This window comes from Paralichthys olivaceus, chromosome 8, assembly GCF_024713975.1.
Source record: "Paralichthys olivaceus isolate ysfri-2021 chromosome 8, ASM2471397v2, whole genome shotgun sequence".
NCBI classification, from domain to species: Eukaryota; Metazoa; Chordata; class Actinopteri; order Pleuronectiformes; family Paralichthyidae; genus Paralichthys; species Paralichthys olivaceus.
Genome location: NC_091100.1, coordinates 11,486,992 through 11,507,500, shown reverse-complemented (window position 1 = coordinate 11,507,500; position 20,509 = coordinate 11,486,992). Strand labels below are relative to the sequence as shown.

The 20,509-nt window shown below is 43.2% G+C and overlaps 1 protein-coding gene across 2 annotated transcripts; it reads left to right on the top strand.

Annotated features, from left to right (window-relative positions):
• The first annotated feature begins 1,065 nt into the window (after positions 1–1,065).
• Positions 1,066–19,926, top strand: LOC109637752 (uncharacterized). 2 transcript variants are annotated; one of them, XM_069530224.1, is made up of 9 exons: positions 1,066–1,382; positions 8,631–8,725; positions 9,078–9,159; positions 9,899–10,253; positions 11,159–11,233; positions 11,767–12,899; positions 13,644–14,473; positions 14,749–14,997; positions 18,067–19,926. In XM_069530224.1, exons 1-9 carry the CDS (start codon positions 1,288–1,290, stop codon positions 18,318–18,320), a joined length of 3,168 nt encoding a protein of 1,055 aa, XP_069386325.1. In that variant the 5' UTR covers positions 1,066–1,287; the 3' UTR covers positions 18,321–19,926. The 2 variants fall into 2 exon arrangements, with proteins under 2 accessions (XP_069386325.1, XP_069386326.1); XM_069530225.1 differs by having other exon boundaries at positions 1,188–1,382; positions 14,749–14,982.
• The last annotated feature ends 583 nt before the right edge of the window (positions 19,927–20,509 follow it).

Genomic DNA, 20,509 nt, shown 5'->3' with positions numbered 1-20,509 from the left:
AATTTAGTCCAGAAATCACGAAGCTTGCAAAAATAGAATAAGTTTTAAAAAAGAAGAAGAAAGAAAGTGCAGAATCAGTGTTAGTCTACTTTTCTCAATGATTACAATTTAATTAGCCACCCCCTAGCACATTACAATGTAATGCACTGTCTATGTGTATTTTTTTTACAAACCAAACTAGACCAAGTTTTCCACACAGTCTCAAGGATTTTCTTACAAATTATAATATTTCACAAAACAATAGAATTATTTAATAATATATTTTTTAAATCAGGGTTTTATAAGGTCATCTTAAAAATCACAGTATTTTTAAAATAAATATATATAAGCCGATATATTCTTACAACATTGCTTTGCCAATTATTCAAAGGTCAATGTTGATAACATTTGAATACTTCGTAATAATAAATGATCTCATGTGCGTCACTGAATGATAAAATATTAGACATAAATAAATTCGACAGGTGCCAATTTGGTGACAAAAGTGTATCAAAGCACAGGTTGTAACTTGCCATTGTCTTTAATATATCAAATGCTATTTCACAATGATCTCATTTTGAAATCTGGCAAAAAGGTCATTTTAATGACCAGATGATCAAATGGATTAATCAACAGATTGACAGACGACCATCTCTCATTATGACATGCTGCTAGTGCCAGTTGATTAAGATTTCTTCTTAAGAGGAGAAACAACAGTGAAAACAGAAGGAATCACGTATTGATGTGCACAGCCAGCACGTGTCAGTGTGGTATAGCGTCAACCTGTTGATACAGTGAGGTCATGTATATATTCATGTTTGAATTAACGTGTTCAAAGAAACAGAGAACCCATCTTCGTGTTCCTCTGGTTAGAAGACAAACTTCACGTTACTGCTTTTCTTTGCCTCCATTTTTATTTCATTAATTTCTTGTCTGCGCGAGCTGATCACTCTTCTAGGAGACGGTCTACTTTTTTCATCTGCTTGGTGAGCGCGTCCATTTCTCTGCAGGGGCGGCCGCCGCCATCACTTTGAATCAAAAGTGACCCTCAGCCCGGATGTCACAGCGGCTTCATTCAAACGCGATGTTTTTAGACAACACGTCGCTTTGACTTTTATCTGACTGAGAAGACCCTGCAGCGAGCACTGCGGACTGTTTTACCGCCCGTGGTGTACTCGGCGCACCCCTCCGCTGCGGCGCGGTGGGAGCGGCTGGAATAACCTTGGTGTGCGCCAGTCGAGCGGCTGGAGAGCGGAGCGAGAGGCTGAACGCTGCGGCGGCGGAACATCAACAGACGCTGGCGTGAACATGGCGGAGACCGTACGCTCGCTCTTCGACTACCGGGACCCGCACAGGCTGGACAGCGACGGGGAGGGAGTCAAACCGGCACCGCCGCTGCGAGGGTGAGACAGTCAATGAAGCACCACCGTGTATCTGTACTGTGAAAGTGTGTTTTCCTCCGGTGACAGCCAGGCTCGGGTGGGTGTGTGCGCGCATGAGGGTGTTTTTTGATGGAGCTAAAGTTGTAACTGTGCGTTTTCTGACATGTTGGTGACAGAGTGAAAAGTCCGCGTGAGATGAACGATGTGACAAAGTCGCTGCTTCGTCTCGTGACTGCTTGTTTTTTTTTGTCTTTACGTTAATTCCGCTGCCGGAGAGGTGTATGCCCGCGTGCGCGAGTTCGCGGTGTGTACTTGTGAGCGCGCGTATTCGTATATATTTGTGTGTGTGACGTTGTGTTCGACCGCTGAACGTGTGTTTTGATTGACAGGGTAAAGGACATTTGAAGAAATACACCAAATGTTTTCAGGAAGAAAAACGTCGTGTGGCTGGAATCGATACTTTTTCACATGACTCAGAGAAGATGGAGTTCACTGTGAATCTGTTGTATCAGTGAATAACAAAAGTTCTACAAACATAACTTATAAGGCATCTGTTCAGTTTCCCAAAGTTACAATAATGTTGAAAGTAATATGCCTCAGTGTGTGTGTGTGTGTGTGTGTGAGTGTGTGTGTGCGCGCGCGCGCGTGTCTGTAATTGCGCGCTCGCGCTCGTGTGTCGTTGTGTGAGAGAAAGGCACACACACACAGGGAGGGGGAGAGAGCGTGAGAGAGAAAGGAGCAGATCTGTCTGTGTGTGTGTGTGTGTGTGTGTGTGTGAGAGAGAGGGAGGGAGGGAGGAGGAGTGGTGTGTGTGTGTGTGTGTGTGAGAGAGGGAGGAGGAATGGTGTGTGTGAGTGAGAGAGAGAGGGAGGGAGGAGGAGTGGTGTGTGTGAGGGGGAGTGGGGTGTGTGTGTGAGTGAGTGAATGTGTTCTTGTGTGGGTGTGCGTGTGTACGTGTGATTCTGTGTGTGTGCACATTTCTGTGTGTGTGTGTGTGCACATTTCTGTGTGGATTTGTGTGTGTGTGTGTGCAATTCTGTGTGTGTGTGTGTGTGCTAGAGCAGAGGAAGGAGGAGGGAGTGTGTTTGAGGGATGGGAGGGGGAGAGAGTGTGTGCGTGACAGAGACAGACACTGTGTGTGTGTGTGTGTGTGTGTGTGTGTGTGTGTGTGAGAGAGATGGGGAGAGGGAGGGGGAGCACAGTGTGTAAGGAGTGTGTGACAAAGAAGAGTGTGTGTGTGTGTGTGTGTGTGTGTGTGTGTGTGTGTGTGTGTGTGTGTGTGTGTGGTTAGTATTGAGTGAGTGAGTGAGTGAGTTGGTGTGTGTGAGAGAATGAGAAAGAGTGTGTGTGTGTGTGTGTGTGTGTGTGTGTGTGTGTGTGTGTGTGTGTGTGTGGGGGGAAGACAGGGTGTGTTTGAGAGAGAAGAGAAAATGTGTTTTTCAGAGAGTGTTGCACGCATCCATGACTGTAACTGTGTCTGTAAGTGTGTGTGTGTGCGTGTGTGTGTGCAAATGTACAAGTGAGAGGGTGAAAAAGAGAAACTAATTGTGTGTGTGGTAAGAGTGGGGTATAAAGGTGTGTTTACTGTGTGGCAGAATAGATACAGACAGATAGAGAGAAAGGATTGTGAGAGACTGTGAAGGACATGTGTGTATGTGTGTGTACGTGAGAAGGAGCATATAAAAAGTGTGTGTGTGTATGTGTGTATTCGTGTATGTGTATATGTGGGACATGGAGATAGAAGGGAAGTGTGTTCGAGGCACAGGGAAGGGGAGGGGAGAGTGTGTTTGCGCATATGTGTGTGTTAGGAGAGTGGGGGAGGGAATGAGTGTTTGTTTGTGTGTGTGTATGTGTGTGTGTGTTTGAGAGAGAGATAGAGAGAGAGATGGGAGATGTGTCTGTGAGCATGAAGGATCGTGTTTATGTGTAACCAAGAAGTGTGTGGGTTTCAGTGTGTGTTTTTGTAAGGATAATAATAATAACAAGTGTGATTGGTAAAGATAGTGTGGAGTGTGTGTGATGGTTTGCATTGTATTAATTTTGTATGTGTGTGTGTTGTTCTAAAAGTGAACACATCATTTCTTGAGGTGTGGGAGATGGTTCTGTAGAAACAATGCAGAAAGTGGTGAAGGAAAGCGTGTGTCCGTCTTTAAGAAACTGAGAGTTGTGTGTGAGACGAACAGTGATGGGGAGGTTTTTTGTGCTTCTGAGTGAGTAGCAGAGTGTGTGTGTGTCTCAAAGAGAAGAGAGAGCAAGAGAAGATGGAGGGTGTGTGTTGCAGAGAGAGAGAGAGAGTGCACAGAGTGAGTGAGTGAGTGAGTGTGTGTATGTGTTTAAGAGAAGGAGAGAGAGGAAAAGAGAAGGGAGGGTGTGTGACAGAGGGTGAGGATGTGTGTGTGTGTGTATGCACGCGTGCATGCGTATACACTTGCGTGTGTGCAAGCTTTTGAAACAGAAGGGGAGGGTGAGTGTGTGTGCGTGTGACTTGGAAACTGAAAAAGAAGGCTTGGTAGCTAGTGCATATGCTGTGTGTGTGTGTCTGTGTGTTTGTGTGTGTGCATATTTGTTCAGGAAGGAGAGGTGTGTATGCCTGTCTGTTTCTCTGTGTGTGTGTGTCTGTGTGTGTCTGTGTGTGTGTGTGTGTGTGTGTGTTTGTTCTGCAGTCAGTAAGAAAGGGAGGGGTGTGTGTCAAGGGGGAGACAGACACAAGGTTTGTGTGTGTGTGTGTGTGTGTGTGTGTGTGTGTGTGTGTGTTTGTGTGGCTCCTAGACAAGGGCAGTGTGTTTGTGTGTGTCATGCAGAGGGAAGGAGAGAGTGTTTATGCATCTACTTTGTTTATGAAAGAGGAAAGGACAGTTTGTGTGTAAGTGTGTGTTTGTGTGCGTGTGTCTGTTTGTGTTTGTGTGTACGAATGCTCCAAAGAAATGTATGTGCACTGTGTGTGTGGGTGGTATGGTAAATGTGAGAAGGGGGGGTTGAGGATGGTGTGTGTTTCTATCTGTTTTATTATTGAGGATTCTGTGTGTGTTTGTGTGTGTGGGTTTTTGCACATATGTGTGTGTGTTGTGGAGGGAGAGAGAGAGAGAGTGAGAGAGAGAAAAGGATGGAGTGTATGAGAGTCCTATGAGTGAGTTTGTACATGTGTGTGCCGTGTGTTAATGGTGTTTGTGTGTGATCCATACATATGTGGAGTGAGCACTTGAAACATTTGCGTGACAGGAGGTTGTGTGTTTGTATCTGTAAGCACACTTAATATTTGTTTGTCTGTGTCAGAAAGAATCAAGAAGTGAATGTGTTGTATGGAACATGTGTGTGTGTGTTTGTGTGTGTGTGAGGAGAGAATATGTTGTAGCAGATATGCATGACTCTGAGAATCTGTAATGTGCAGATTGTATGTGCGCTTGCTTTTCTTTTGTGTGTGTGTGTGTGTGTGTGTGTGTCAGAGAGGAAAAGTGTGTGTGTGTGTCAGACATGGAACATGAGACTGTGGGTTTGGTTATTTGAGAGAGAGAGGCAGAAAGAAACTGAGCACAGGGAAAAGAGAGAGAGAGAGAGAAAGAGAGTGTGTGTGTGCGCTTGAGTGAGCTTTCCTATGTGTGTATGTGCGCATGTGAGCTTTAGAGAGAGGGGGAGGGGTGTGTGTGTGCGTGCATGTGAGCTTGGCTAGAGAGAGGATATTTGTGTGTACTCTGTGTTTGTGTGTGTGTTTGTCTCTCTGTGTGTGTGTGTGTGTGTGTGTGTGTGGTTGAGTGTGTTTGCATGCCTGTAAGCCTGAGAGGGAGGGGTGTGTGTGTGTGTGTGTGTGTGTGTGTGTGTGTGTGTGCATGTGGGCGTGCTTGTGTGTGTGTGGCTGTTTGCGTGACTGTGTGTGTTTGTGAATGCATGTGGGCCAGAGGGGGGAGGGGTGTGTGTGTGTGTGTGTGTGTGTGTGTGTGTGAGCGCTGTGTGTGTCTGTATGTCTGCTCACGCATATGTGAGTCTTGAGTATGGACTTGTTTGTGTATTTGTGCATACATGTGGGTTGGCAGGGAGGGGGCTGTGTGTGTGTGTGTGTGTGTGTGTGTGAGTGTGTGAGTGCTGGAAGAAGGGAGAGAAGAATGAGAGAATCGATCTGGAGGGTGAGACAAAATGTGACAGAAATGGAGGGAGAGATTGAGGGTCAGCTCACTGAGGGAGCGGAGGTGAGACAGATTTGGTTGACAACAAAGTGCTCAGAAACTCACTGAACCAGAACTGAACACACACAGACACACACTCGCTCAGAAAACCCAAAATAATCCAGCAAAATATAAACTCTGAGGAAAACTATGTTTTTCTGGGAAAAGTCTGTGACCTGTGGAGAGGGAGTGCAGCCTAGGACGGTTGGTTCAGCCTGTCTGTGTAATGTATGTAAGTGTGAACAACTGTGGCAGACAATTGAACCTCGTGATTTGTATTAAAGAATTCAACATCACTGGAACTGTTTTGTGATGATATGACCACTTCATGTTATAGCTTCACAAAATAAATGATTTAACAATACTTTACATGAAAGCTACAAGAGCTTTCACCTGCTTTTCACATTCCCAGCAGAGAGAGTTTGCTCAGTTGTCGACATAGATGTTATCAGGCATTAACTAAAATGTTCAAAAAATTGTCCTGCGTTGTTCATGTATGAAAGTCTGGTCACTGTCCAAACTTTCATACTTGAACAACGCAGGTAAATCTGTTCAGGGAGGAGGGAGGATGTAACGTGTAAATTCTGCGGTGGAAATCATGTTTTTGTTTACAGCACATCAAACCTGGCGTCAGTTCTTCCATTGTCTTTTTAAGTTGACATTTTCATCAGCAAATAATATGAACACGCTAACGATAAATTCTTTGGACAATATCCTGCTGTATTCTCACATGGGCTCACTCGGACATTCTCAGGAGTTTCTTACAGCTCCTCAGATGTCAGAAAAATATCTGGAGTTAAGTGTATTTCTGAAAGCAGCTTATGTTTGTCTTTGAATTGTGGCTACATAAGAGCTACTGAACAGCAGATTTTTATTTTACACTATAGTCCAGAATACTCATCAGTAACAACAGTGCATGGAGACACAAGTGTGTTGAAGATGTTGGCCGCTGTGGATAATCAGTGTGTTATCGTGGCTGTTGAGCTCTTTGTTGTGTAGTCTTGTGATTTTTACAGATTGTGATAAACAGTTTGATTTAAGTCTTCGTTGTCAGTGCTGATGACATTTTTTTTGAAGTAGACATTTTCTCACACGTTACTGATTATTTGAATACTTGAGCTTTATCACAGTTTCTCAGTGATCATCATGTTGGATTACATTCTCAAAGTCAAGGTTTTTTTGGTCAGAACAGGAGAAAAGCGTCTCGTGAGGAATAGAAAAAATGTGTACACATGTGAGCATAAATGCAGGTGCACACTCTTTGTGCACACTTGTTTAAACACACAAACATGCGTGCTTGGTATCACTAGTCCAGATGGGATTGGAGTAGATCAATACAAAGACAGTGGGTCTGGTGGATATCTCTGCTGAATGAGTATCTCCCCCTTCGCTCATTCTGTTTTCTCTCTGTCTGTCTTTTCTTTTTCCAATTTTTCTCGCTCTGTCTGTTTTCTGCTGCTTCACTTTATTTCTCCTCTTTTCCTTCCTTTTTTTCTTCTCCTCTTTGGTTCTTTCTCTTGTCTGCATGCATGCAAGCACACACACACACGTACACACAGACACACACACACACACACACACACACACACACACACACACACACACACACACAGACACACACACACATCCACATACACACAGACACACACACACAACCACACCACACAGACAGTAATGAACACTTCAAAATCCAAAGCACGATCTTCCTATGGCCTAGTTTTAAGAGCCTCCAATGTCATGTGAGTAAAAAATAGACTGACGAAAACAATATTGAGATCTGTGGTAGCAGAACGAGCCCAGAATCGGCAGAGGCAGGATCCGTGTGGCTCATTCTGAGCGTGGTGGTTTTAGCATGGATTTAGTCTGAAGAAGATAATCATGCTTGCTAGCCATTCTAGGCTCACACAGGTGGCTGTGTTTGTGCTCTCCGGGGTAATGGCACACTCCTGTAGTGGTGATCCAGGGGTCAAAGCACTCGGCTAGTAACGCTAACTAAACTGCAGAATTGTTCTATGGTCAGTGTGGTTATTATAAAGACTTTTTACACAATCATAACAAAATAGATTCAGTGTTGATCTGTCTCAATAATGTGGAAGACAGATTTAGTTTGTTGTGCGTCTACTCCTTGAATCTTTAAGTGATGAAACTGTTCACACGGAAGTTTTCAATAAGCAACATTACTCTACTCACACAACTACTCCACTTGTCTGTTGTGTGTGTCTGTTGCATTGAGAATATTAACCTGTCAAGTGCCGAAAGCTGCCGTTGAATGCCTGGTGATGGTTTGTACTGTACGCTACTTTTCTTCCATCAGAAGGTTTCTGATTTAACTTTACCAGTTTTGTAGAAAGACGTTTGTATTCCTCCAGCCAACGAATTGAAGAGTAAAAAAATGTTTTGGTCTCCTTATCTTATCAGCACCAGTGTCAAACATTCAAATGATACCCAGTTCCATTCATATAGTTATGGTTTTTTTGTTTTCATTCAGACAGTTTTTGTTAGTGTGTGTGTCTAGCGGTGTACACAGATAATTTGAAATAGTGAAATAGTGAAAAAAAAAGTGAAATAATGACTTACATTTTTTTAAGGGTTATACATTTACTGTAGAAATCTATGGCGTACAAACGGGACAATATTCCCATTCACACAAATTAAAGTTTGACAGTTCACTAAAATGAAGAGGGTACTTCGAACCACTGGGGTGGTTTGTAGCCACCAAATAAACCTTCTTGGGCAGTTTTTTGAGCATTCTGACTTTAATGCTGGGTTTGATTTAATTTCTGAATCTGATGAGTAGTAAGGAAAGACAGCACAAAAATACGTGTTTTCATTTAGACTAAAATGTAAAACCATTCAATGGACTTAACTCATGCTTCAGCTATAGACAGTAAAGAGCATTTAAGATATTCAATGTCTCACTGCCGTGTCTTTGTCGCTGTGTTTTTTTAAATTTCTTAATATTTTGTTTGCTTATATGTGAAGGTTAAACTCAGTTTGCATTGATCCATTAGCTGGCCATCAGCTTATTGATCACTCTCTGACCTGACTGATGTGAGGTTTGGTCAACTGACCTTTTGATTAAATGGTAATTGCGTGTGTGTATTTTTTCCAGACGTGGCTGCGGAAGGAAACGGAAAGGGACACCTGTGAAAGTCTTTGTTACACACACGGAGGAGGAGAGCGTGCCTGAACACAGCTTCAGCCCAGGTGTGTGTTTGTGTGTTATATCTGCACAGCATATTCTTACTGCCATCAACTGTGAGTGTGTGTATGTGTGTGTGTGTGTGTGTGTGTGTGTGTGTGTGTGTGTGTGTGTGTGTGTGAGATTGTTATGGGGGTGGAGCATGTACAAGTAAGTGTGACCTACTTCTGTGCATACGTGTTTTTGTGTGTGTGTGTGTGTGTGAGAGAGAGAGTGTACTGTATGTGTGTGCTTCCTTACATATGTGCTGTGATGTGCACCTGTGTATGTGCTTCAGGAGATTGGGTGATGACCTGTGTGTGTGTGCATGCACACTTCTATGTAATCCTTTTAAACTGACTGTTCCTGTGCTCTCAGGTGATCGTAAGGAAGCAGCAGAGAATAAACGGCCAACACTGGATGGACCTTTCTACAACACAGAGCCTGTGCCCCACAACTGGTGAGTAGACATGTAGTTTTATATTGGTTTTGTGTGTGTGTGTGTGTGTGTGTGTGTGTGTGTGTGTGTGTGTGCAGGTGAAAAAATAGTAAATCAGAAATAGTTATATGTAAATAGTTATCAGAGGTCTGTTTAAAAGCTGCTTCTTCTGCTCAGTTTGATGAGTGATTGTTTGATTTTTAGTCAAGGACAGCTTTGTCTGAGAGCATCACCTCTGACACCTGGTCCTCAGGATTCACCAGACCTAAGGTTTTTTTCTTTTAGCTACATGATAAGAGTGATATATATCCTAGCTGCTGTGAGAATGCAGTTGTCTTTCCAGTGAATCAGGACTAGGATTGAGATCATTGCCCTGAAATACTGGCATGAGTCTGTATGAGTGTGAGTATGTTGTCTGTTTATATGCATTCGGGCACAGCAGATCCCTACAGCAATATATAGATCATGTGACTACAAGAGTGAAACTACAAAGAGAAAACATTATGATTCCAATTACCACTAATGTTCAAGGTAATTGAAAAATGTCCAGTAGAGCAATCTATTGCCAGTTACTTTCAGTAATCAATCCTTCCTCAGTTACATCTCAGAAAATTGTCAAAATCCCTATCAGAATTACCCAGAGGCCAAAGTAAAGAATTTTTTGTCCAAGCTTAAAAAAGTAAAATATATTGGAAATAGAATGGAAATAAACCAACAGCACATGTTGTCTGATGAATCCTGAACCCTGTTCACCTCCCAGTGGTCCAGCGGAGCTGGCTCATGACAGAGACTCCACTGGATCCAAGATCAGCTCCTGCTCGGCCTCCACACCAGCTTCCACCGCCCCAACCCCAACACCGCTCCCTGCTCCTGCTCCCGCCACAGCAGCCTCGGCTCAGGCCCTGTCTCTGACTCCCGCGTCCACTGCTCCGGCAGCTCCAACAGCCTCTGCTCCGGCCCCAACGGCTAGCTCCTTCCCTCCCTCCCCTAACTGCCGCATCCGAGAGGTCCACTGTGGCAGCCAGGTGCGGCTGGTCGTTATTGCCATCCGAGACATCACCAAGGGGGAGGAGATCACTGTGGACTACAGTTTGACCGAATGGGGAGAGAACCTGGTCAGTGCCTAGTATTCATTTATACACTGTCAAATGTTACATTTTCTGGATTAATTTCTCTTACCTGAACAAAACCTACATGGCAAATAAATGATATTAATCCTTAATTTTAAGGCAACCATATGTGTATTCACAGTGCTGATCAGCATCACACACAAACACACACACACACAGTTTGTCTCTCTCTCTCTCACACACACACACACACACACACAGTCTGTCTCTCTTACACACACACACACACACACACACACACACTACAAAAACACAGCTAAGCAAGGCATGGGGTTACCATGGTGATGGCTCAGCTCCAGGTCTCTCTCTCTCTCTCTCTCTCTCTCTCTCTCTTTCTCTCTGTCTCTCTCTCTCGCTCTCTCTCTCTCACTGTCTCTCTCTCTCGCTCTCTCTACCTATAGTGCTTTAGCAACAGTAACCATGGTTATAACATGACATCTGTTCTTTAAATGGATCTCATTAGATCAGATCATTTTACTCAAAAAGATTAAGAAACCAGAATCTGTTCACAGAAATTGAATTGACAAAATTGGTCAAATTGACATCAGTGGTTTATGTAGGACCAGGGTTGTGTATACTTCCTCTAAAACATATTATTGGCAGATTGATTTGTTCTAGTCATCGTATTCCAGCCTGATAGACCCCCCCCCCATTTCTAACTGATGACTTGTTGACAAAGTTAGAAAGCAATATCTCTTTTTCTGCTTTTGTTTGGCGTGTTAGCGTGAGACCGGCGTGAGATTTTGAGTCCTAATAAACCTCTGTTTCCTCACGACAAACCATGGTGGGTTGTCCTCCCGCTTTCTGAGTGATGGCTTGGCTGATTGTGATGGCAAACATGAAGAGGCATTGTGCCGGATGTTGTAATGCGACTGCTCTGTGTCCTGCAGGGTTTCCGTGGTACTGTGTCTCCAGTGCAACGCGAGTGTAACTCTGACACTGAGAATAACAACAATATCAAAAAGGTAAGAGAGAAAGATACCACTTGTCAACCAAATTTAATCTTAAACCCAGTGTTGTAGAAATCAAAAATTCATACTATCCTAAAGTATTCCCCTTAATTATTAGCTTATTAACTTTTCTAGTAGTCCCAAGTTTTCTTAGATCAAAATAAAGAAATTATTATTAATAGTAAGTGCCAATTATTAGCATAAAGACAAATATTACTTAGAGGGACTACAATCAGTAGCGTTTCTGTTATATATATATTTTATATATATATTTTGCAGTAGTGCACCACTTAAACCAAAAGTATTGCAGCCACTGCTATAGTATGTTATAAAGTTGCAATTACATGTCTCTGCAGAGACTCATAGCAGGAAGTTATATGGCAACACCTGGCTGTGGTGATAGAGGTAGAGAGTAAGAAAAGAAAAAGAAAGTTAAGAGTGAAAGGTTGATTAGGTATATTTTTGCTACATTTTCATATTATCTCCAGCCACTGGTTAACCCAAAGTTATGTAACGGCAATTAATGATCTTTTCTCCATCACTTCCAGGAGGATGAGCCCCTCTCTCTGTCAGCTCAGCAGCGCCAACAACAGCAGCAGCAGGACTATGTCACCCCCTCTTGGTCCCTATCCCCCTCCTCCTCCCCCATATCCCACTCTGATGCCAGTGACTCAGATGCTGGGGATGAGGACAACGCCAGTCCTCGTGGGCGTGCACTACGTCGCCGCAAGAAACGGCGCGGCATCCCTTCAAAGAAAAAGACCCCCCATCGCATGCCACCTGGGCGCCCTTCACCAGTCTCGCCTGCCAGTGTTCCGCATCACAACCGTCCGCTCTCTTTATCCCACCCTCCGGCGCAGTCCTCCCCACCCTGCTCGTCTTCCTCGTCTCCGGTTAAGCCTGTGTTCAAAGCCCCGGCTCCACTCGGTGCCAACAGCACAAGCAACGTCAACACAAGTGTCCCTAGAGGAGGAGTGTCTATAGACTCCATGCGCCAAACCTGTGAGTACTGTGGCCGCCACTTTCGCTCCCTGGGTCGCCACTTAGACAAACACCACGCACACCAACCAGAAGTGTGCTCGGCCCTTGTCGAGCGCTACACACAGATGCCCCGCCTGCATGCACACAACACAAACCCTACCACAACTCACTTACACACTCAGCAGCACTCAAAGTCGTCACAGGTCGCGGCACAGAGCCGCAGCTCAGATCTTCCCCACAGTAGTGTTCAGGACCTCTCCATGTCTCCACCCACTCTCACAGCAGCCAACCAATCCCCAACCTCCTCTGGAAGAACCTCCACCCCACCAATGCTGACTCCTCCACGAGGACAGAATGCAGTGCCAGTGTCTGTTCTTAAGAGGAGCCCACCCCCTGTGGCTGTGATGCAGCCAAGGAAGGGAGCAATGAGGAGGTTTAAGAAAGACCCACAGGTGGAGGAGGAAGAGGACGAAGATGAAGAAGATGTGGAGGTTGTGGATGTAACGAGGGCCAAAGAGGAGGACGATGTAGAGGTGGTGTATCCGCAGTCCTACGGCACCAAGTTGGCCAAAGAGATGGAGCCACCAAAAGAGGAGGAAGAAGTGGAAGAGGAGGAAGAAGAGGAAGAGGAGGAGGAGAATGGAGTGATGGAAGTGGACGATGAGAGTGGTGCAGAGGATAAAGATAAGGACTTGCTGAGGTAAGTGGTTTTTTGTCTGCTGTGTGAGCACATTTATGTGATTGTGAGTGTGAGTTAAACATATGGAGCCGGTTTTTGATAAAATTGTATAATTAGTACTTCCTTTGTTTCTCGATTGCATATGTCGCACCCTATTTTTATAGCATCATATAATTAATTAAAATCAAACAGATCTAGAGATAACAATCATACATTTGGAAATCAGAACAGTCAACATTTCATCAGAAATCATTGTGATAAGAGCTACCTTCAGTTATTGAAACTGTTTTGGGGAAAATCCATTTGAAGTGTTCTTTGATTCTTGTTTTGTTTGGCCCATATCTCATCTGCTAACATTCAGGGGGTGGGATTTATGACCTATACTGCAGCCAGACACCAGGGGGCACCTTTGGGGACCTGTTGTGTCATCTTCTCTATATATAGGGTAAATGGTCATAGAATAGAGGAAACTGAATATCTTGTGGGTTTTGGTGTTGGTCATACACAAAACAAGTAATTTGAAGAGGAATTATATAATGGCAGTTTCTCTATTTTCTGCACCTTTAAAGACAAAATGGTGAATTGAAAAAAACAATCAGATAAATCATTCATGAAAATAATTTGCAGTTACCTGTTGTAACATGCCAGCTGGTATGATAACAATATGATAATGAGCTTACAAACAACTCATGAGGTTTTTCAAAGGTAATTGAAACTATTAAAATTAATTAATGTACTAATCGTTAACTCTCTCTCTTTTTTAAGTGGGTCGGGGCGTCACCACTTGCTGCCCCTTCTCTCGTCCTTGTCCTCTCTGGTCCTGTACCTTCGTCGTCTCCAACACTCGGCCTTCCTGTCCTTGTCCCGGCAGCTGCAGTCAGCCGAGGCTTGGCGCCTTCTCTGCCACTCCAGTCTGGCTCTCCTAATCCTGTACAACCGACGACGTGAGTGCGAGGTCTCCAAATTGTCCATTGCTGAATATCGTGCTCGCATCACTCCCCAGTGCCCAGTGCCCGTCCCACCTGGTGCCCCTCCAGCTCTCACCCCACTGGAGGCCTCTCTGTCCCCCTTTGAACGCCTTGTGCTTCCTCATCTCCCTAGAGTTGGAGTTCAGGGTAAACGGGGGCGAGTTCAGCCCCTCATCCTCCCCCCTCACTGTGAGCCATGTCTGGAGCTTTTACTGCAGACACGGCAAGATGTAGGAGTCGACCCGGCAAACCCGTATGTGTTTGCCAGGCCCTACCACTCCCCTGCCACACCACTGCGAGGAACTGATCTCCTTCGCAGCCTGGCCCGCTCTAGCGGTACCCGCAATCCCCGTGCCCTGACCCAGACCAGGGTTCGCCGCCAGGTAGCGATCCTGACCCAGCTGCTGCTTCTGGGTGAAGGAGAGGAGCCTGGGCAGCCAGGAGGCAGCGCTGTGGAGAGGCTGGAGCACTTCCTCGAGAGGGAGTACCATGTGACACAGAGCTGTGCCGGAATTGGCCAAGACCCAGGCCTGATGGGCAGAGTTGGCCGAGTCGTGCTTTGTGGAGAGAGAGATGGAGTCCTGTTCAGAGGAATGAGCCTGAACCACATCTGCCTGGAACTGGATGGTGAGTTGGATGAAGAGCTGAACGAATGAGTGGGACAGATGTTTTGTTTTTGTCATCCAAGGCAAACTGTATCTTCCTTTTCTCTGTGGTGTCAAACGAACTCTGGCTGAAGAAGGATATTAACCTCTCTTCCAGTTTGTGTATTTGTGTGTGAATGGAGTTTTATTGGAAACATGTAAATTGGTAACAGATGAGACTAATGAAGTTCTTCTCTTGCTTTCCACTCCTTACTTACCTCCTCTTTCCCGGCAACACCCCTCCCTCCCATGGTCCAGTTATGTCAGGGAACTCTGCAGACTCATACTCAGAGGGAGAGTCTGATGGGGAGCAGGTAAAGGAGAAGCCAGAGGTACCCTCCCCTGCTCCTACTCCAACTCCTACACCTACCCTGCTCTATGTCAGGAAGGGCAAGAACAATGGGCGGGTGGGACGACCAAAGAAGCTCAAGAACACCCAGCCACCCCCTCTGCCTCCTCCGCCCCAACCTATCAACCGCAGGAGAGGCTCAGGTCAGCTCACATCAGGTTTGTTTAGGTTTTACAACTGAAGAGCAAAAGGAAAAACTAAGACAAAGGGTGTTTTCACACCTGAAGTTCTAAACCAAAGTTCATGTTTTATTACATTGTTTATATTTGATCCAATTCGATTTGGTTTCACATTGCACTTTAGGGAGCCGTCTAAAGCCTATTGCATGGGCTGCGTCTACCTATAACTGACATTGATTTGTTTGTAGACGGTTTGTAGACTGGTATCTGGTGGTGTCATGGTTCAGTTTGATCCGGGATGAGACCACCTTTCTTGGTTGAATTGAATTTTGGTCCGTTTGTCTGAAACGTGGTTTGAGGCACCGTTCACACTTGCTATTTTGGTTCCAACAAGACTGAAAAGTATGTAAGTCTGGAGTAAACAAAGTAGGTGTGAAAGCCCCAAAAAGCAGTAATAAGCAGAGTAATCTTGGTTGTCTTGAGCGTCTGAGTGTGTGTTTGTGCATACAAGCTGACATTAGCATCAAGGTAGATAGAGGAGATAAATTATGATAACATAGGTAGTTCTACTGCTCTGAGTCCATATTTGAGGGTGAAACACAAAAAATAGATGTTTGTCTCAGCAGGAAAGGTTCACTGGTCGATCTGTGGGAAATAAACACTGATGTACAAACATACAACAAACTCAAAAAGTATTTACCTGTCTGGAATGTCATATCTATCAGATTCAATCAAATTTGCCCATATTCACGAATCACAATTTCTCTCATCGGGCTTAACGAGATGCTATGTCCTTAACCCTCAACAAGAGTAAGGACTTACTAGCAAAAAAAACCCTATTAACAGGGAATATATTAAGACTTCGTTCTGTCATGATAGCTGATAGGAGACTGATATACAAATGTTACTGTCTCAGTCAGGATCCTCTGCTTCCAATGAAAAACAATCAAGATATGTCCCTGGAAGGTGAATATTTTTGAAACAATTATTTAAATTTCTAATTTGTAAATCAGATAAAAAAAACTCAATGACTATATACACAGCATATAAATGAAACGAGTAATGCTTGTGACTTGATTGAGAATGACCTAGATCTGATTGTAAGTGGCCTACATCTTCATCAGTCAGTAAAGTGTGCTGCAGCAGTGTCATTTAAACATCTAAGGAAACCCCTTAATCTCTATTTCTAGTTGTGCTTGCTTGTTTACTGAGCAGGGGGCTGAGGGCACATTAAACTCAACGTCAGGGGTAGCCATGGCTGCCAAATCCATGAAGCATATATGGAAAATATTCTGCCTTCAAATGAAAGGTGTGAATTAGTTTTTAAACCGTTTGAAGTCACAATATGTCCCCTGTTGAAGTATTGTTATGAGTTCAAACCCCTGAGTATTCTGGTGTGATGCAACTGACCAAAATATAAGATTCCAACTTGTCTGAAATTTGTTGGACTGTTTTGTTCTGTTAGAGTATCATGCAAATTTGTAAAAAACACAACTTGGCAAGTCTAGTTGACTGGAAGAATCTCCTTTATTTCCCCAGTGTGTTTTGGCACCAGGTTTTCATCTGGTTGATTTGATTGAGCTAGTCAGGGATGGCCTTCCTCCACAGATAGATTAAAAGTTTAAGTACCCAACAAAAAAACCTCTCCATCACAAAATATCATTTAAAACCTACAGAACCTATATTAAATTATTATAAAAATGACCATAAATCGATTATGCTAAAATGCCTATTTTATATCCCTTGGATGTAAGCTTCCTATTTGTTATCTTAGAAAGTATCCTGCACAGGAAGAAGAATAGAGTAAGTGTAAATAAACAACTCCAGTTAAAGTCTTTAACATCAGTATTTACTCAGGGACAACTGTAAACTCCCTCACCTGTCAAGTTTTTGTATACATGTACCTTTCTAGAACCTGTTCTCAGACAAATAAAGTAAATGACATGTCACTTATAATTACTCTATAGACTGTTGTTGATAAATATGGACTACTTGACTGTTCCCTAAAACTTAAGCCAAAGCCTGTCAATCTCCCCCTGGTGGCTGGCTGCAGCATAGAACTTAAAGCCAGCCTCCTCCATGTTAATAGATGGAACATGGACCCAACTGAAAATGTCAAATTACATGTCAAATACATTTTTCTCCAGGAGGGTTTCTGTCATTTTAGGTATTTCTTATGACACTGGTGTTTACTTTTCTAATAAGTTTGGTTTTAATTTGTTATTTGTTTCCATCTATGCTTCACTCAGACTCAAATAATGAGATTGATTGATTAAAAATAATTATTTGATTTCGGTGCCTGGAGGTCAAAGGTCAAGGTCATGGTGACTGCATGTCCCTGTGAATGTGTTATATTAATACTGTGGAATTTCATTACATCTGGTACAATTCAACTGGACTCACTGATTAACTGATTAGATTCCGGTGGTCAAAGGTCAAAGGTCATGGTGGCCTTTTGAATGTCATATCTCATTCTTGAGGGAATTTCTTCAACTTTTATTGAGTTGTCACTCGGACTCAAAGATAAAGTGATTATGTCTCAGTGGTCAAAGGTCACAGTGATATTACATGAATCTGGAAAGCTGGAATCTTAAAAACTTTTCAACTTACTAGGTTGGAAGCTATGTCTGTTTGCATCTTTGTGTTGACTTTGTATGTAATCTCACCATAGGAATCTTTGGATACATGGTTTGGTTCTGAACACACCAGTAGACGGTTTCCTAGCAATTTAAATGTCAAACGTTTTTTGTTTGATGGAATTCAGTGAGTGCCCCTCACCTGTGTGTTCTGAGTCCCTGAGGCTCAAAGTTTATTCTTAGCCTTGATAACAACTGAAGAGACATATTCATTTAGTTGCTGTTCTGGAGCTTTTCATCACATCAGCTGATCTCTATCAGCATACATTTAAGTTAACTTTAACTTTTTTTTAGCTTTAAAACCAACGCGGATAAGAAGTTCTTAAATGGCTCTGAAAAAATATTTATTTAATTTCAACATTTTCATTTGCAAGTGTGATCCTCAAGAACTGTGAGTGTGTTTTCAGGGTGTGTGGTGTCACAGAAGCTGATGTGTGATCTCTAACTCCGTTCATCTCTTCTGTCTTTGTAGGTAAGCGAGGCGTCCTAAAGCGTCCCTGGTCAGAGGCGGAGCGCGCAGCCGTCGAGGAGCACCTGACCCGAAACATCACCGAGCTCCGAGTCCCTGCAAAGGCCGACTGCGAGCGCTGCCTGCAGCAGTGCCCCCTACTGGTCAGCAACCACCGCGACTGGCGTGCCATAAAGTTCTACTGCCACAACCGCATTCAGTTGCTGAAGAAGAACCAGCGGCGTGACAGCGACCCACAGCCACTCACAGTCTGCTGAGAGGGGGCATCTGAGCGAGGGAGGAAGGGAGGGAGGGGGGTAGATGAGCTGATCAGAACAGATTCTCAAATGGTACCCTGCTGCCCAGGAAATGCACTAATTTTGAGAGGACGGTCATAAATTTCACTCTACTCTCCTGGTAGCGTGGTTTGTGTTTTTAAACATGGTTTCTAATTTGACTCCTGATGGCATTTTTATTCTCAGCCAAACAAGAACAGAAATTCCGATTTCCGCTGCTCTACTTTAAGGTCTTAAAAATGACACTAGAGTCTTTAGGGTGCTCCTGTTTTCAGGGTTACAGTTCAAGTCTGGTCAAAAGCAGTGCACGTGGATGGGTGCCGTTTGAGACATGCCTTTGGGTACTTCAGTGACCACGCTACTGCCCGCAGCCTGTGTTGTGTTGTGAATGTTTTTTTTCCTCCTTCCAAAGTGGATGGACACTAAACTGAAATGTAAACAAGGGAGGAGACTGAGCCCTACAGTGTTGTTATATGAACGTCGTGAAGTAGCATTAGCGTTTCATGCACTTGGAGACGTCAACAGGACAAATGGCCTTAGTCTGGGCCACACTTTTCCTTAATAGTGGCTTTATATGATTAGAATAGGCCTAACTAATGCTAACCTAGAAGAATAGCCCAATCTTTCCTCGAACAAGCTAGTTCTTCTTTTCATACATCTGACTCTGCTATTCTGACTGTGGTTCCATTATATTTGGACCTCAAGGTACTAGGTGACGAATGAGTTACGCTTTTGCAGTTACAATGAAGTTTGTTCGTTTTATTTACTGAAACATAACCCGTTTTTTTGAGTTGCGGGTTTCATCACAAAGAAAATTTAATGGCATCAGAATGTTGTGAAGTTACTGTTGAATACCTAAGATGTTTAGTTCAACCACAAAGTCCAAGAAACTTACTCTATAAACTGTTGTCCTTGTCCTTTCCCCCATTTCCCCCAGATGAACAGTGTGTTCATATTTCCTATTGTATGTTGTTTTTTCTGCCTGTTGCACATTTGTTTTTCAGAGAAGTAAAAAAAGGTGTTATAGGCCAATAAGCTGGATACCACTTTGTATGTGGAGAAGATATTCTCCAGGTAGTGTTTCAAAGTTTCTTAAAAAATAAGTGGGCATTTATCATAGAAGTGATCGTTCTGTGTTGCCACATTTGTTTCGTCGTCTGTGTCGACTTTTCCAATGGCTAGAGCTCATCCTGTACTTTTCCCGGCCACACTACACAGTTTGCAGCTCGACCAGATTTTTTTGGTTTCTGGAAATCTGCATTCATTGGACTAAAACCTCCACGAAACCTCAAGACAGATACTTGAAGTTATTTAAAACTTTTTGCAGAATCTTTATGTTCCTTCTTGCTCTAGCCTTGCCAGTTACGTTGTACATAACAAATATATTATCATTATGCTAACTGGTTGTTTGTGCTAGAATATATGTAGCTTTTTTTTTTAATCCATTTCTGAGTTATTGCTATCTGTACATAAGCCTATTTGTAAATACTCCTCAGAGAAACAAAGAAAAAACACAATGTATGACATGCCTTCGTTATTGTGTTATGTTTTTTCTTTTTTATAAGTCTTATAAAAATTTAAAGCTCTATGTTTTGTTCTGTGGTTTTTTATTATAGTTAAATACTTCTTTTTTGGTAAAAAAATTATTTCTTAAATGTTAAGAGTTTTATTGGTTGGGAACTGTCATAAAAACCAGTAGTTACGGCTTTGTATCTCACATGCAGTTCTGCTTTAGAGCCACTAGATGGAGATGTTGGCTCATACAGCATGTACATTTTGGAGAGATCAGTGTAGTTCTGAGAAAATCAATAGATCTCCATGTGGTTACAGAAACAGTTTGATGAATATGTGTTGATACTATGAATCATCTATAGATATTAGAGGACGCAGAACAAGGCACACTCTGTGAGCTGCTTCTGCCAATCATCTTTATGTAACTATTTAATTGTCCTGTAAAACCTTTCAAATGACACAAAATAATCTCTAGTTATTTCTATTTGGGGGTAGATCCAAAATTCTCAGACCTGAGGTGAGAAAATGTTCACAAACCATGAAAATATCCAAGTATGCGAATGGAAACTACGTGGATAAGTCACTTCTTCTGCTCTACACTACACTACACTAATTGTGGATGACTTGATCAGACCTACTCTGACTCCAAAAACCCTTGA